This window comes from Seriola dumerili, unplaced genomic scaffold, assembly GCF_002260705.1.
Source record: "Seriola dumerili isolate Sdu_G_001 unplaced genomic scaffold, Sdu_1.0 BDQW01000331.1, whole genome shotgun sequence".
NCBI classification, from domain to species: Eukaryota; Metazoa; Chordata; class Actinopteri; order Carangiformes; family Carangidae; genus Seriola; species Seriola dumerili.
In genome coordinates, this window is record NW_019174586.1 from 3,069,697 (window position 1) to 3,085,375 (window position 15,679).

Sequence of the window (15,679 nt, forward strand, 5' to 3'; positions counted from 1 at the left end):
ACCTGACAGTGGGGTGAGTATCTATCTATCTATCTATCTATCTATCTATCTATCTATCTATCTATCTATCTATCTATCTATCTGTCCTGCCTTTAAAATTATATTTAGGCTAAGTTAAAGAAAAAAAGAGAAATGAAGCTTATTGGAGAAATGTCTCGGTTTGGTAAATATACATCTCAAAGCAAGTGGCCTCCAACTGGCCCTTCGTTTTCCTATGGGGTTAAGAGCCAAAACCACTGGTTTAATCTTTAGCAAAGTGTTGTATTTTATAATCTCATCACAATGATTTCTTGTGTAAAATCTTACTCTGAAAAGTAAATAGTTGAGTGGAGTAAAAAAGTTCAACATTTCCCTTCAGATTTGCTCATATTTTATTGTCAGATTTAATCAACCATAACCGTCATCATATCTAACCAAAAGACAAATAATTAAAATCAAATAATAAATAAACCAACACATAAATAAATACTAGATTTAGTGTATCATATTAAATCATTTTAAATGAGAAATTGTTTTGGCACTGGGCTGTTCTCTACTTTCTAGATTAAACAATCTCCGATTATAATGTAATAGTAATGAAAATACAGCAGTATGTGGCAGCAAAAATGGGTTACCACTTGCTTAGGCTAATCTGGAAAATATGCATTGACTTTAAATCTTATTAACACTGTCATGTTTGAAATAACTGAAGAGAGGCAGATGCCACAGGGTGGCGCTAACACTGCTCGACAACTAATACAAAACAGAACTGGAGAAGAAACAGCTTTAAATGTTCACAAGTAACACAATGTGATGTAGGGTTTGATCTGGATATAATGGATGTTGCACTAGCAATCAAAACACAGGAGACAGATATGATGAATAGGCCTATTATTTACTCTTGAGTGTGAATTCAACATAAGAAAAGGCCATTGCAAACATTTGTCAAAAAAATGTACATCTGGAAAATGATGAATTCACACAGTAGGAACGCAGTAAAGAAGCTGCAAAATAAATTTGATTATATTCATGCCTGAGGAGACAACCTTCAAACTAGAGACAAGCCGTCAGTGGGCAAATTCTCCTTGTACAGATATTAAAAGATCCATGCTCTGTATTAAAGTAATAAAGCTGTGATACAATCAGCAGATACTCTGAGCAGCGTGTAACAAACATTTCCATGTTATCGCTTTAAAAATTCTGTTGCCTTTAACTGCATCATTTATTTATTGGTAACACTTTACTTGAAGTTCACTGTTTAACATTTAGCTATATATTAAGGTCTAGATTAAGACTTAACTCTTGGTTTATAACACACTATAATGTGGTAGTATACAGTATATAGAAGAACATTTTAGGAGTTTATTAATGTATAGACAGAGTAATAGATATCAGATCTAATCATGTGTTTTTCCCCAAAGCCCTGAGGTCACGACCTGATGGAGCCATGACGTAATTCAGTCTAACAGCTGAAGTTACGCAACAGCCTGTCTGACAGAAGGCTTTTAGTCACCCAGTGTGAAGGCTAGCTTCAGTGATCCTAGACCTGCATGTGGGTACTCACACTGACTATCAAGTGCCTTTAAAGAGTAGCCCACAGCTGCAGTGGGATGTAACTAAGCACATGTACATGTTTTACTTCACCACATTATTTTGACAGTTATAGTTACTCGACAAATGACATTTTACATATGATAATAATAATTAATAATAATTCCTTTATTTATATAGCACCTTTAAAAACAAGGGTTTACAAAGTGCTTTGACATAAAAGCACAAACATACAAGAGAACACTGGCGGACATATGAAACATATGAGCCTATAAATTATGATGTATTGTTTTACCCAGCAGTGTATAAAATTAAATTGAGACCAGCGCCACCACAGCCAACTAAAAGAGTAAAGTACTAAATGGGTGAAGTGCTACTTACATAGTGATAGACTTTAGTATTGACTGAAAGTACATTTTACTAATACTGATGTACTTCTAAGTGATATTTTCAATACAGGACTTTTACTTGTTACTGAGTATTTTTACAGTGTGGTGGTGCTACTTTTACTTATTAAAGGATCTAAGTTCTTCCTCCATCACTGGGCCGCAGCACCTCAACCTCAAACACAACAGAGCGACAGCAGGTGTTTCTATTTGAAATTTAATGTTGGGGAAACACTTGCACAGCAGAAGCGCTGAAACATTTACTAAAAATAACTTGAAAGTTTTACACCATGAGGACTTAAACTTAAACTTTCCCTGACCTCAATCTGTCCTTTTCAGTCAGTGTACATCAGACTTCTTGTTTTGGTCTGCAGTTATCCATAATTTTCCATGTGGAAACTTGAGCAGACTTATTTATACATTTTAAACTAGTGAAGAAAGATCCTACAGACACTTGAACTGCATAAAATTCAGGTTTTAAGAAGCTGTTATCTGTAAATACTGAGAAATATCATTGAAGTCAAGCACACATTTAGAATCATGGCATCCTACAGGCAAAGTAAATGCAGTTTGACACTGAGAATGTGTCGACTGCACTTGTCTGACTTCTTGATCATATGACCTCAAGGAGGCACGGCGTATCTACAGCCACACAGACAGACAGTGTGTAAATGGCTGTGATCCCTGTTGCTTCTGATTCACTAATCCCTGCTAACATTGTAGTGGGGCAGCTGTGGAGAGGCCCGCTGAATGAAGGATTAACTATGTGCTACCTGTTGAGGGGGGCTTTTGGGGGTGGAGTGGTCAAAACACCATTAAAACCGATTTCCCTGGGTCAGGGGTTACGTCCAAGACTTTCTGAATCACTGAGAGGAAGATTAGACTGTGTCCAGCTGAGTAAATCATGTAATCTGATAGTGTTGCTAAAATGAGGCTATGTCCTCCATTAAAGATCAGTCTGGGTTAAGTGTCTAAGGCATAGTGATTGTGTCTACATGCTACTTACCAAACAGTGTGTTGTTTAAGTTCACAATAACCACATTAATCTCACTACAATATTACAGCTTCAGACATGCACTTTATCTGTAGATGATTCATTTTTTTCTGGCATTTTGCTCTTATTAAAATAAATGGTAGAGCAGTAGCTGAAATTCTAAATACATTGAGCAACACACAGCTAAATTTGTACCAGCACTGACACATTAATGATTTCGGTTTGAGGGTATTTCATATGGTCCAAAAGTGGGGAAAAAAAGAAACTACAGAGAAACATCTCCAGTGACAGAATTAAACTTCTGATGAACTTTGAGAGCATTATAATGGTTCAAAGCTGGACTGATATTTTAAACCCTAATATAACTTATTCTCAGACTCCAATTATGTGGTCTCACTTTCAATGAGTGTAATTACAGCTGCAGTGACTGAATACTCATGGAGGATTTCTGTGATGTTAGAAAGCCTGGAGCTTTTAACAGAGAACTTCACTGTACAATCATTAGTCTGTAACCTGGGTTACAGAGAAAATTTTCCAAGTCATTGCTAATGAGAATTTCAGACCACATATGTCCAACAGCCTCTTAATTGAAACACTTGTCTTATTTTTTTTTCATATCCTGAAATGGAGAGATAAGGTTCCCAGGGGGCGGCAGCTCTTTAATTGGTCAATGAAAATGGCTGAAAACTGATTAAAGCTGCCAAGTGGCCCTGTGACCGGCGTGCAGTTCATAATACAAAGTGACAGTATATTGCTGAAATATCAGCGTTATGAGTCCCATAGAGTTTAAATGGACACTAATTTAGACACTTACCACATCAAACAGAAACTGCTTCGTGCGGCGAGTTGTTTGACACACAACTTAAACATTTACTACAACTGTCCCATGTGTGGACAGTTAGCATGAGGACAAAGATTATAATTGGATATTTCAGAGAGGCTGGTACACACCGTGGTTTAAGAGGCCCGAGAAGTACACTATGTCCTGTCCTGTGTTGGCTACAAACACGTCCTGCTTCACAGCTGGTAAGATCAAATGTCAGGAGGAATTCAATTTATAACGGCTCTTAAAATACACATTAAAAAGGGCCTAAAACCTAAATATGAATCTGTCAATGTAACACTTTCTTTTGCTTCTTTGCAGTCATGAACTGTTAGAATATGGAATTATGTTTTTACACACTTTAACCAACAGATCTACAGCTCACTTGAACATGATAGTAAATAAGTGGAACAGGTGTGTTATACCGATAAATGGTCAAACAACTCAAGGTTAAAGTTCTCAATCACACCAGTTAGAGTCAGGAGGCTTGGCAGGAGATAAAAGTATATTTAGAAGATTGGAATAATCCACCTCGCTACAGGTAATCCCAGTTGTTTCTTTACAGGAGAGTTGTGCAAATATTGTGCTGAAATATCAATATGTAAATATGTAGACTAGTACAGCTCCTGACTTTTTGCATATCACTTTTCTGCGAGCGTGTCTTGGTTGAAATGTTGTCAGCAGGTTTACTTTCTCAGCTGATTCTGGTTTGCATCCAAATACAACCTGCAGCTCTAAGCTTACATTTCACGCAAGAGGCTGCCAAATGCTTTCCTGAAGCAACACGACTGAGGACGTGAGCTGCCAGGACACTCAGTCAACACTCCGTCTGTTGTGGTACCCTTCACACATGGCGTTACATTTCAAAACCAAGGCAGGAGATTCGCTCAGTAGGTTGCCTTTATTTCTCTTTTTCTGCAAGGTTCCTGTGTTCAGGGAATGACATTCTGGTGAGGGGCAGAACAAAAGAAAAAAAGCATGGGCCAAGAGAAGAGTGCATAAATGATTCCCCCGGTACAACTAGTAGAAAATACTAGTTGGTCCCTATAAATATAGCGCTGCATTTAAGTCCTTCCAAATGTACAAGATATGTTACAGTTAAACTTCACAACATGAACAGTGGACATACAAAACAACTTAGATGACTTTCTTAAGCTCATCATATAAGACAAGCACAAAGGCGCCGCCCATGCCTCTGAGCACATTAGACCATGCTCCCTTGAAGAAGGCCTTGCTGCCCTCGTCACGTGCGATCTTCCTCCAGCAGTCCAGGGTGCCGCTGTACATGATGTCAGCTGAGGAAAAAAAAAAAAAAAAAAAATTACAATTAAAAAAAAAAAAAAAAAAAAAAAAAAACGTCACACCTTTATTCTAGTGACAGAGTTGCAAAATCAAAGTTATACTTTCAAATGTTGTGTTTATTACCTCCTTTGCGTCCAGACTGCATCATCATACGACGACGGACAGTGTCGAAGGGGTAGGACACGAGACCAGCGACTGCAGTCACAGACTGAGCAATCATCCAGCTGACAACAATGTGTGTGTTCTTGGGGTCTGGAAGCATGCCTGTAAGAGAAGTGTCAATCAGTAAGATTATCTAAAAAGTCACAAAAAGGCCAAGGACATGCACCGAAAACAGAGACATCAAGCTTTGCGATGTTTGATGATGAAAACTTACCCTTTGCGGTGTCGTAGACGCCAAAGTAAGCAGCTCTGTAGATGATAATGCCTTGCACTGAAACACTGAAGCCCTGGTACAGACCCTTGATGCCATCGGACTTGGAGATCTTCACCAGGCAGTCACCCAAGCCTTTGAACTCGCGCTCTTGTCCGCCTTTACCGACATCAGCGGCCAGACGTGTTCTGGCGAAGTCAAGGGGGTAGACGAAACACAGAGACGTGGCTCCGGCAGCACCACCAGACGCCAAGTTACCTGCGAAGTATCTCCAGAACTGTTTACGCTTGTCCACGCCGTCAAGGAAAATCTTCTTGTACTTGTCCTTGAAAGCAAAGTTGAGGGCCTGAGTGGGGAAGTAGCGGATAACGTTGGCCAGATTCCCTCTCCAAAATGAGAGGAAGCCCTGCTCTTTGGGGATACGGACGACGCAGTCCACGATGCCCTTGTACTGCTTGTCAGCTGAAATCTGTTTGCTGGCATGTTGTACCTGTAAACAAACCAGAGATACTGCAGAGCATTAGAGACAAAAATGATTAAGGCAGTGGAAAGAAGACCAAGTTTGACAAAAACCTATTTCTTCATTGTTACAAACATCAACTTGCATTTACCTTTCACCTGTCAACCTTACAACTAGTATAAATCAGTGAGGACACAAATTCCCATGGTTCTCATGTGTCTGTCTGACAGACACATTTGCAGCCATGTGCCAGAGTACAACTCTTGATTCGGCATCCATTCAACAATTCACAGCCCCACCTCCTCCTCCTCCTCCTCCTCCTCCTCCTGCTGCTGGTGCTGGTGCTGCTGCTGCTGCTGAGCCCAGGCCCACTGCAGCAGCAGACAGCCATGGCGCAACCCTTGCTGTGACCTTGGCTGTTTGTTGACAAGCCAAACTTAATACCTGCCAGGGAAGATGAGCACCACTGAACACCATAGACACAGTCGATGGTCTTGCCTGCCTCTTAGAAGACACTGTATTAAGCTTGGGAGCACTGCAGCCTGCTGCCCGGCGTATTACGTAACAGGTCTGATACGCCTCATTCCTCATATGTGTGTCTGCACCAAACTCCACCAGAGCTGCTCTGACTTACTATTTTTAGACGCCGGCTTCTACTTTTAACAACGCAGCATCTTTACATTAGTTCCTTCGCCGGGACATCTTGTTAAACTCGCCCTGCATGCAATAGAAATGACTAGAACTTCTGCAAGACAATGCTGCAAGCTGACAACACCAGTTTTGCGTTGCAGACACAAGCAGGCAGCCTCTAATTAACAGCTGCAGTTAATTAAAGTGTCATTAGATGCCAGGTGCTAGAAATTGTGTTTTATATGAACACTCACCTGGAGGAGAAGTTTGACTCTTTCGATGGGGGCTACAGCTGTTTTGGAGATGGCAGCGGCAATACCACCAGCCAAGAAGTCCTTGGCGAAGGAAATAGCTGTTTCACTCATCTTCGGATGTTATCAGCCGCCGTCCAGTTACTCCGTCGGTGGGGTTTGCCGGTAGAGTTGAAATGGCCGAATCCAATCTAGAAGTGAGGGGATTTAAGAAGGCTGAACGCGAGAAAAAACGTGAACTTCGACTCCCATTTCTCATTGGTCAGATGCCGGGGGGCAGTGGGCGGAGCTAATGGGTGCCCTTTGATTCAGATTTGGTGCTCTCTCCCTCATCGCTCAAGTTAGTCAAAGCGGGACCAGCCCCTTAAATCTGTTCAACAACAAGAAAAGTTGAACTATCTCCCTCAAAGTTGTTTAGATATTCAGATTCAGTCACACCTCGGCAGAACTCAAGAGATAAAATTATGCAGTTAAATTAAGTTTCAGGGCAGATTTATTGGCTCAAGGTCGTGTCAGAGGTCAGTTTGAGGCAGTTGAGGCCTACAGGCTATGGCGGGGAAAGGTCATCCCATCTGTTAATGTCCTGTAGCTGTCACTCAGTTTCCCACAGTATGGAGCAGCAGGAGTACGTGATTCAATCAGCTGACGGATCAAGCCTTTGAAATTTTGGGAGGATCTTTGCTTTCTATCTCAAATAGACACCTCACTCACTTCTATTAAACTACTTTAAGATATGAAATCCATAAAATTAGTGAATTTTACCTCCTATATATGTTCCTGTAACTTTTCTCATTATTACTCATTTTCACTGCTTTAACTGTTTGTTGTTCTTAATTATTTTTGTAACTGTGATACTCACACTACACTGCTTTGCTGATCCTCCTGTTTGCCTGTATGTTTATATTTTTTAAACAATAAGAAGAAGACTGATCCAGCCTTATTAACTAAATACAAAGTCAGCCTGATCTAAATCTTACCAGAGGCCTGTTGCCTGTTATCATTAATTGTCAGTTAGCATAAGAATGTTTATTTGAAACAAGCTGTTGTGGAAGATATATTTAGTTTTGTTATGCAAGTACAAATATCAATACCATAGTGTAGAAATACTCAAGTGACAAGTAAAACGCCTACATTCATTCATCTGACTTAAGTAAAAGTATTAGCATCAAAATATATTTAAAGTACCAAAAGTAACAGTATTCATTATGCAGAAAGGCCCATTTCAGAAAAATGTGTATTATTTCATTAGGATTATGATTATTGATATTAATGTGTACATGACTTTAACGTTACAGCTGATAATTTTAATTTTATTACTTATAAATTGCTGGGTAGCCTGTGAGTTTCCTCTAGGGAACAACAAAGTCTGTCCTTAAGTACAGTGCTTCAGTAAATGTGGTTAGTTACTCTCCACCCCTGAAAACAGGTTACACCATTAGTATTTTTACTACAGGGCAAAGTTCACCTAAGTAAAAGACAAAAATAGATAAATAACACTCGTCACGCTGAACCTTGACAGTGGAAAGTGAACCGCAACAATGAGCAGGTAGTTTTATCTGCCTGGAGTTAAGGTATAACTTCAACTGATATTATTAATGTGTAATCTATATAATCAGGCCTTTCATGAATATAAAAATGAACATAAGAATGAAAACTGTGTCAGTGAAAAATTTTAATGTTCTAAGCACATTTCTTCTGTCACAATCCATGTTAGCACTTGTACATGATTGTCCATAAACTACAAACACTTATCAAAATTTATCATTCATCGTACAGTAAAAATATAATCTATCACACAGGCAGCCCTATTATACAACATAGCATATGGTCATAATGCTCAATTAATTTATAGAGTAGAGGAGCATTTGTAACCTATGTGAATAAACTATGGCACTATTTGAAGTTGATGGGACAATAACTGGAATAAGCCCTAAAATAAATAATGAACTCACAAGGCACATAATATTAAGTTAAAAACATAGTGGGTGAGTGAATAATTCATTGACAAATAATACTGCCAGATAAAATGACAGATAACAATGTTCTGAAAGAGGTAGACCGTTGCCAACAGGACATACTGTAATGTAAATGTATGTTATTTGCTTTTATGAACATGAAACCTGAAACACAATGTTATGTAATTATTACAGACAAAAGCCTTGATGGTCAAGTGTGGTCAGCAGTCAGTAGTTCTCACAACATATCTTCTCATGTGAAGTTTCACCAACGGTTTCCAAAAGACGACTCCCCTGAGCCAAAGTTCCTGTTTTTCAAGTAGCGCTTCACCTCTTGCAGCTCGTACGGCCCGAGGCTCTGGTCGACCCCCGGCGCAAGCTTGTAGCTCAGAGGCGAGATGATGTACCCGTTGCGGTAAAGGCAAACTTGCTTACACATCTCAAAGCAGGTAAAAAGAAGGCCGAAGCAGGGCACAATCTGTGAAGAAGTGACGAGAGAAGTTGTGAGATGGAGATCAGTGACTTCAATCATGTGATTAAAAACTCTGACCATAGAGAAGGCTGTGGTCTGGTGTAGGCATTAATAAAACCTTTAATGTTTATACAAGATTTTTTTCTGTATTTTGATTGATATTTTGGTTGAAAAATTAAAAAGTAAATAAAACTGCTCCTAAAAAGGCTTTCCATTTGTAAAACAACTCACAGCTATCATGACATTGCTGCTGAAATAGGAGAGTGGAGCATGCCGTTCGGGAGACAGACTTGCTCACCTTGCTCGTGACATTTCTGCTGTGACTTACACACTGAACATTGCTTTCCATGCCCCACCCCCGTCCTCACTTACCCTTTTGTAGAGGCTACAATCCTTCATACGTCATAAAGACACTCATGTTCATAAGCGTGTGCAGTTATTTCAGTTCCTATTAGCTGTATGTACCACAGGATAAAGTCGACCGGTAGTCTGATCATATGATTGAAAGAGGGTAATGAAAAATGATTACTAATATAGAAGTGAAACTGTACCTTTATTGTGTTGGCAGTGAGGCCAGTCCACAATGAGAGGATGCCTTTGTTTCTGACAACCTGTATGAAACAGTCAATCATCCCACTGAAATGGACGTCAACGCCACCACAATGGGGAAGACGGGCACTCTGCGCCTGAGAGAAGGAATGAAAGTGAAAATGAAAAGCAATAAATCAGAAAAGTGTCACAATGTATCTATAAAGTAATAAAGAGAAAGGTCAGGTGAAGCATGACTTTAAAGCAGTGCAGTAAATGAGAAGTGACCTTCCTGTCACTGTTTACTGTAGAGTCTGTGATCAGATACCTGTCACCTGGTGTGTGCCTGTCTTTCTGTGGGGAGAGCATCTGCTGATTTAATCAACTTATCATTTCAACTTTTAGTAGCAACCGACCAGAACCAACTGGATAAATTTAAAATATCTTAATCTGTTAAGATAATAAAGCAAACAGTGTGCTAGGACAAGAAAAGGATAAAATGAAAAAATAACAGCCGATAAGTGCTGTTAAAACTTCAGTGAAAAATTGTACAAGTGTTATCTTCGTATATTAAAGTGCACAAAAGTTCACAAGTGCTGTGCTTGGTTGTTAACCACACTGACAACTCTACAGGCTGACTGTCATGTGACAGGGGAATGCATCTTTAAAAGTTTCAAGGTTCCCAAAGGGAACATGCAACCATGATGGTATTAGACTGTTCAAACAGTTTAATTTGTAGATGAAACATCAAACTAGCTGATGAGTTAAACAATACTCAGCTCAAATCATTACCCTAAGCTTCAGCAAACATCTTCAGCTGTCTTCTTATCATCTATTCTCTCACTGACTTTTAATGTTTAACTCTGGGCTTTTAAGGAGACAAGACAAGAGCTGAATCCCTAAAATTAAATGATTCAGTAACATTATTCTTTATTGTAAGGTGACATGCTTGTGATGGTTTGATAAACTAGACACACACAACTCTCAGCTTGCCCGCTGTCTGATAGTTACTGGCTATCTTTAGAGAACTTATCTATAGCTTCTGCAGACCCAGGACACATTCACATTCCCAGCTGCTGTTGAACCTTGTGGTAGCTAATAATAGGCTGATAAAACCGGATGTAGTATTCTGTCCTTTGCAGCGCCATTGTTCCCCATGTGTCCTTTCTAACATGCCGAAGGCATCTCAGACTTGACTTAGAGGGAACATGGTGCAGACAGACATGTTTTCAAATCACTGTGGTGTTTTAAAACACATTCAGAAAATGTCCTGACATTAACGTTCCACAAACTGACTTATTTTGAAGGGAAAGTTGAAGAACCTCCTACTAATGTCCTGATTTAAGAATGACAACTTTCCATGTTCAGAAACATTGAGTGACCAAGTAAGGCCAGCCTGCATTTAGAAACCCCCACTGCCCCCTTATGGACTAACGGTGGTAATACAACCAATACACATGACACGCTACACTGCAGCCTTGTTGAGTTTAGCTGTTACTTAATTATTGCAGGTAAGCATAATGAAAAATAATTCATAGCGAGTTCTAATAGACAAGTTTGGGGAGAACTAGTTGATTTGATTAAAATATCTATCCAATTATTTCCAGCACTATGCCTGTGCAGTTGACTGCAGTCAAGTAGAGAAAACTTGCCAATGAATATTTTTGTTTTAATTTTTAAAAAAAACAACAACTAATTGCCAAATAATAAGTTAACTAAGAGTCTAACTAAGAGTTGACTACCTCAAGACGCAACTCTATCACATTTTGATGATGTCCTATTTTAAATACTGACATTTGTCACTTGTATTTGTCTATTTTTGTTTTCTTTTAATGGGTCTGTTTCACTTCTCCTGAAAACCAAAGGTCACATGCAAAAGTGTTCTGGTGACTCACCTGCATCTTCCTTTTTACTGTTTCAAAAGGGTATGAGAGGGTTTGAGATACTCCTGCTGCAAGACAGCCACTAATGAAGTTCTGGAGGGGAGTGAAGCGAAATGGAGGCTCCTGCCAGAGCTTGTCCAAGTTCATGTAGACTGCATAGCATCCCACAGAGAAGGGAAATGCACCTGATGACAAAGGAAATGTAGTGTAAATTGCAGAAAAACATATCATGAATGAATGTGTACAGAAAATGAGGTGAATTCTAAGGATGAACAGAAATGCCTTTAATAAGGGGTGGATATTAAATATTTTGGTCACTAGATCACTGGAACTACATGACTGCGAAATGCACCAAGTGCAGAGCTAAAGGCATTCAGGTTTACTGCCCATAGAATATGAATGAATTTGTATGAATATGCATGCACACCTAAGACAGTGAGGGAGAAGCCCCTATAGAGAGCTAGAAGCCCTTCACTCCTGTAGATCTTTGAGAGAGTGTGAATTACGCCGATGTACGTGGGCTGTCTGCAGTTCTGAGCGATGAGCCTGGTCTCCACCACCTCCAGTGGGTACGTGGTCAGAGCAGCAGCAATGCCAGCCAGTCCACCAGCAAATATGGCCCTCCACTGAGAGATGAAGCCCAGCTCATCCATATGAAGGTGGACTATCCTGCACACAGAGGAGGACAAAATTAATACCACTTAGAAGAAGGGTATGCACTTATCAGACGCTTTTCTCATTTGTCATTTGTGTAGGTGTAAACATTAATCTTATGTTTTGTATAATTTATCAGTGTGTATTCTTCTATGGCCTCTAACCCCACTGTGCACCTGACTGTCTTGAAATAAGAACCCCCCTCTGCAGATTCATCTATTGGTTTCATGTAAGAATCAATTAGTCCAATTGAATGATCGACAGAAAATTTATCACCAGCAAGTCTGATGACAGATTAAAAGTTAGACATTATAATGAAATTCCTCACTATTTTCTGACACTTTATTGACAAAATGATTAATTGAGAAAACAATTGTTAGATAATTGATAATGAAAATAACTGGTAGTTGCGGCCCCCAGTCAGAATTAATATTATTTGAGAAAATATGAATTAAAATATTAATATTTAGTTTAAACCGAAAAAAAATGTTAGTTGCAACACTAGTTCAGTGTTTTTTATAATAAGAACCTTGTTTATCAATGTTTCTTGAATCATGTCCATCTTTTCTCTTTTGAGGTTTATTGCTTTATATGTATAAATAAACACTATTATTAGACTGAAAACAGGTCCGTTTGATTCACCTTTACTGTTACTATGATGTACTTTAAAGGCCATGATTCATGAAACTATACTTCTCAAAACAGGAAATGAATAACATGTGTGTGACAAAGGCATGCAGGAAGGGGATTTCTTTCCTGGAGCACCATGTACAGTACAGGACAGTGGTTTGCCCAGTCAGGGTTGGGTGGTGTTTACATGCAAGCGTGTCCTGAAGCATGAGAGGGTACTGACTGTGACAGCTTCACTACAGTCCACAGACAGGAGATACTGTATTTATGGCTGGATTACTGTTGTCATGGCTGCGGCTCTTCATTGCCCTGCACGTTTACTTATCAGCCATGCTGTCGGCTCTGCGGTTTGTTTTATCCTGTAGTAACCCAACAGAAAACATGAGTAGTCGTGAGCCCTGAGTTCAGCCTCGCAGGTAGTACTTCCGCTCATGACGAGTACAACAGTCCTCTTTCCTAGTACTGTCATACTCCAGTAATCAACCATAACTAATTCATGTATGGACATATGTGCGACCTGCAACTAACGCTAAATTCCGTTACTGCGGCTTTTCTTAATCGTATAAGTCATAGTAAATGATAGTCAGTTCAACTAGTAATGAAAATAATGGTTAGCTGCAGGGCTGCACCTATCCCTACAACTATTACTTTTTCTCATTATCAATTGATTTTTTTTCAATTAAATGATTGATTAATCCCTTAATTATTCCTGCTCCAGTTAGCTGGAGCAATAAGTTGGTGGTAGACCACAACAACATTCAACACTGACTACCTGTGAGACAAAACTCAGGGCACGATGAATCCCTTCATTCTTAAAAATCGACTGAGCAAATCCAGCCTTGTGATTGGCTGAAATGATGAGGTGCGCCTCGTACGGTAAAACAGGAAGTACACATTTGGCAGCACGAATGAAAATAAACAAACTATTTAAATGAACCATTTTTGTTATTTTATCTTGATGAACAATAAACAGTTGTCGTGTGTTTACATACTTTTAGTTACTGAATGTCACATGTGTTATCGACTCCTTTACACCACACAAACTTGCTAAGTCAGCTGACCAAGCTGGCTAACAAGCTAATTTAACATAAATACGAGCCACATGACATGTTATTAAGCAGATACAACATGAGACAAGAACAATTTATACCAAATTTAGATTCAGCTTGACTCACTTTTTGTACGTTGTGAGATGAACTGCCGTGTAGGGGAACAACCGGAGACAAGAGGCGAGATTTCCTTTCCAAAATCCTCGAAGTCCCTCATTCTGGTAGATGAGAAGGAAACTTTGGCAGAAACCCCTCTTACAGTGAAAGGTGCCCACCTGACTTTTAATTTTTACCACCTCCAGAGGCGACGTGACAGTTTTACTGAAAAACCCGGCGAAACCGACGCACATAAAGCTTTGAGAACCGGTGAGTCTGTTGTCCTTTTGAACTGAGGCCATCACTGTTCAGCCTTTAGCCGGAGATGTGCGCTTCCTGCGATTATTTTCAATTTTTTTCGAGGGACAGGAAAGGTTTGTTTGTTTACACAGATTAGACATCTAAATATAGAGAGCGAAGCGGTATCCTTCTCCTGTCCTCGCCAGCGGTATTATGTGACAAACCACGTCACATGGAGCAGTGCTGGAGGTGAGCTGAGCTGAAGGGGACGTCCCAGTAACACTAGAGGACGCTCTTTGAGAAGCCTTCAAATCCACTGTCACACAGTCCAGTGCACTGTCCTTTGCCCAGTCGTGTCTTCAGATTTATAAACATTGGTGAAAGAAATGTTTACACCTTTTCTTTCACTAAAAGTAGACATGCTACAATATAAAAATACTCCCTTACAAGTAAAAGTCTTGCACACAAAGTACATATCATAATATAAAAGCCTTTTCTCAAATGTTAATGCAGTGTTACTTTAGATTACATCAACATAAAACAAAAAGGAATTAAATGGTAATTGTGGCATGTGTAAAAGGGAACCTGACTAATTTAGTACTCTTTGCCAACTGTTAAACTGGATGGAGATATTTTTCTTTGGGGTTGTGTGTCAGCCAGTGGCACAGGAGACATTGCACAGACAGAGGGAAGAATGAATTCTCGGAGAAATCAGCAAATTCTGGATGGCAATGTCTTGCAGTCATTCAAGAAAGTGACACTGAAAAGAGGCTGGTCTCAGCGACAATGATCAGAAGACCTCAAAGTCCACCATGACCAACTTCAGGAGACACAGTCTGAATCTTTTGAAATGGCCCTCACAGTCCTGTGACCTGAACATCCGTAGGTAGATCTTAAACATGCCGTGTGTGCAAAACAGTGTGTAAACATCTCAGATACTTGAAGTTATCAACAAGAAGAATGAATGAAAATTTCTACATCAAGAGCAAAAGACTCTTTGCCTCTACAAAAAGCATTTACAAGCTGTAATATCAAGTAAAATACAAATTTGTAGCACTAGTACTTCAGTGTTTGCATTTTTCTCATTTTAAGAAAAATATTGTACTTGCTCACTTGCTTCAGTGTATAGTCAGGAAATCTGGTGGCCAAGGGAGCACGACATAGTAATAGTGAGACTATCAACATCATATAAATAAATTGTGAAGGTCACAACAGCAGGTGGAACTGGGAGGAAGTGAAACTTGTGGTCAGTGCAGTCAGTCATATGTGCTTTTCAGTAAATAATAAACAGTGAACTGGTTGTAGTAGCTGAATTAAACCATTCCTTATTGTCAGCTGACTCCTGAACCTGAGGTCCCACTTTGGTACTGGAAGTATTTCAGGGATTAGTGGGGCTTCATTGTCTCCATAGGTGGCGCCATAG

The 15,679-nt window shown here is 39.5% G+C and overlaps 2 protein-coding genes across 2 annotated transcripts; both read right to left on the reverse strand.

Moving 5' to 3' along the window:
* Nucleotides 1–4,615: 4,615 nt before the first annotated feature.
* LOC111232386 (ADP/ATP translocase 3) lies at nt 4,616–6,938 on the reverse strand. The gene is made up of 4 exons (XM_022759886.1): nt 6,753–6,938; nt 5,412–5,898; nt 5,159–5,299; nt 4,616–5,028 (listed from the first exon to the last, which is right to left on the reverse strand). The coding sequence occupies exons 1-4, from the start codon at nt 6,861–6,863 to the stop codon at nt 4,871–4,873; spliced, it is 897 nt and encodes a 298-aa protein (XP_022615607.1). The 5' UTR covers nt 6,864–6,938; the 3' UTR covers nt 4,616–4,870.
* Nucleotides 6,939–8,432: 1,494 nt separating this feature from the next.
* On the reverse strand, nt 8,433–14,499 carry slc25a43 (solute carrier family 25 member 43). Its single transcript, XM_022760255.1, has 5 exons — nt 14,047–14,499; nt 12,015–12,256; nt 11,600–11,772; nt 9,728–9,862; nt 8,433–9,182 (listed from the first exon to the last, which is right to left on the reverse strand). The coding sequence occupies exons 1-5, from the start codon at nt 14,316–14,318 to the stop codon at nt 8,970–8,972; spliced, it is 1,035 nt and encodes a 344-aa protein (XP_022615976.1). The 5' UTR covers nt 14,319–14,499; the 3' UTR covers nt 8,433–8,969.
* Between the last annotated feature and the right edge of the window lie 1,180 nt (nt 14,500–15,679).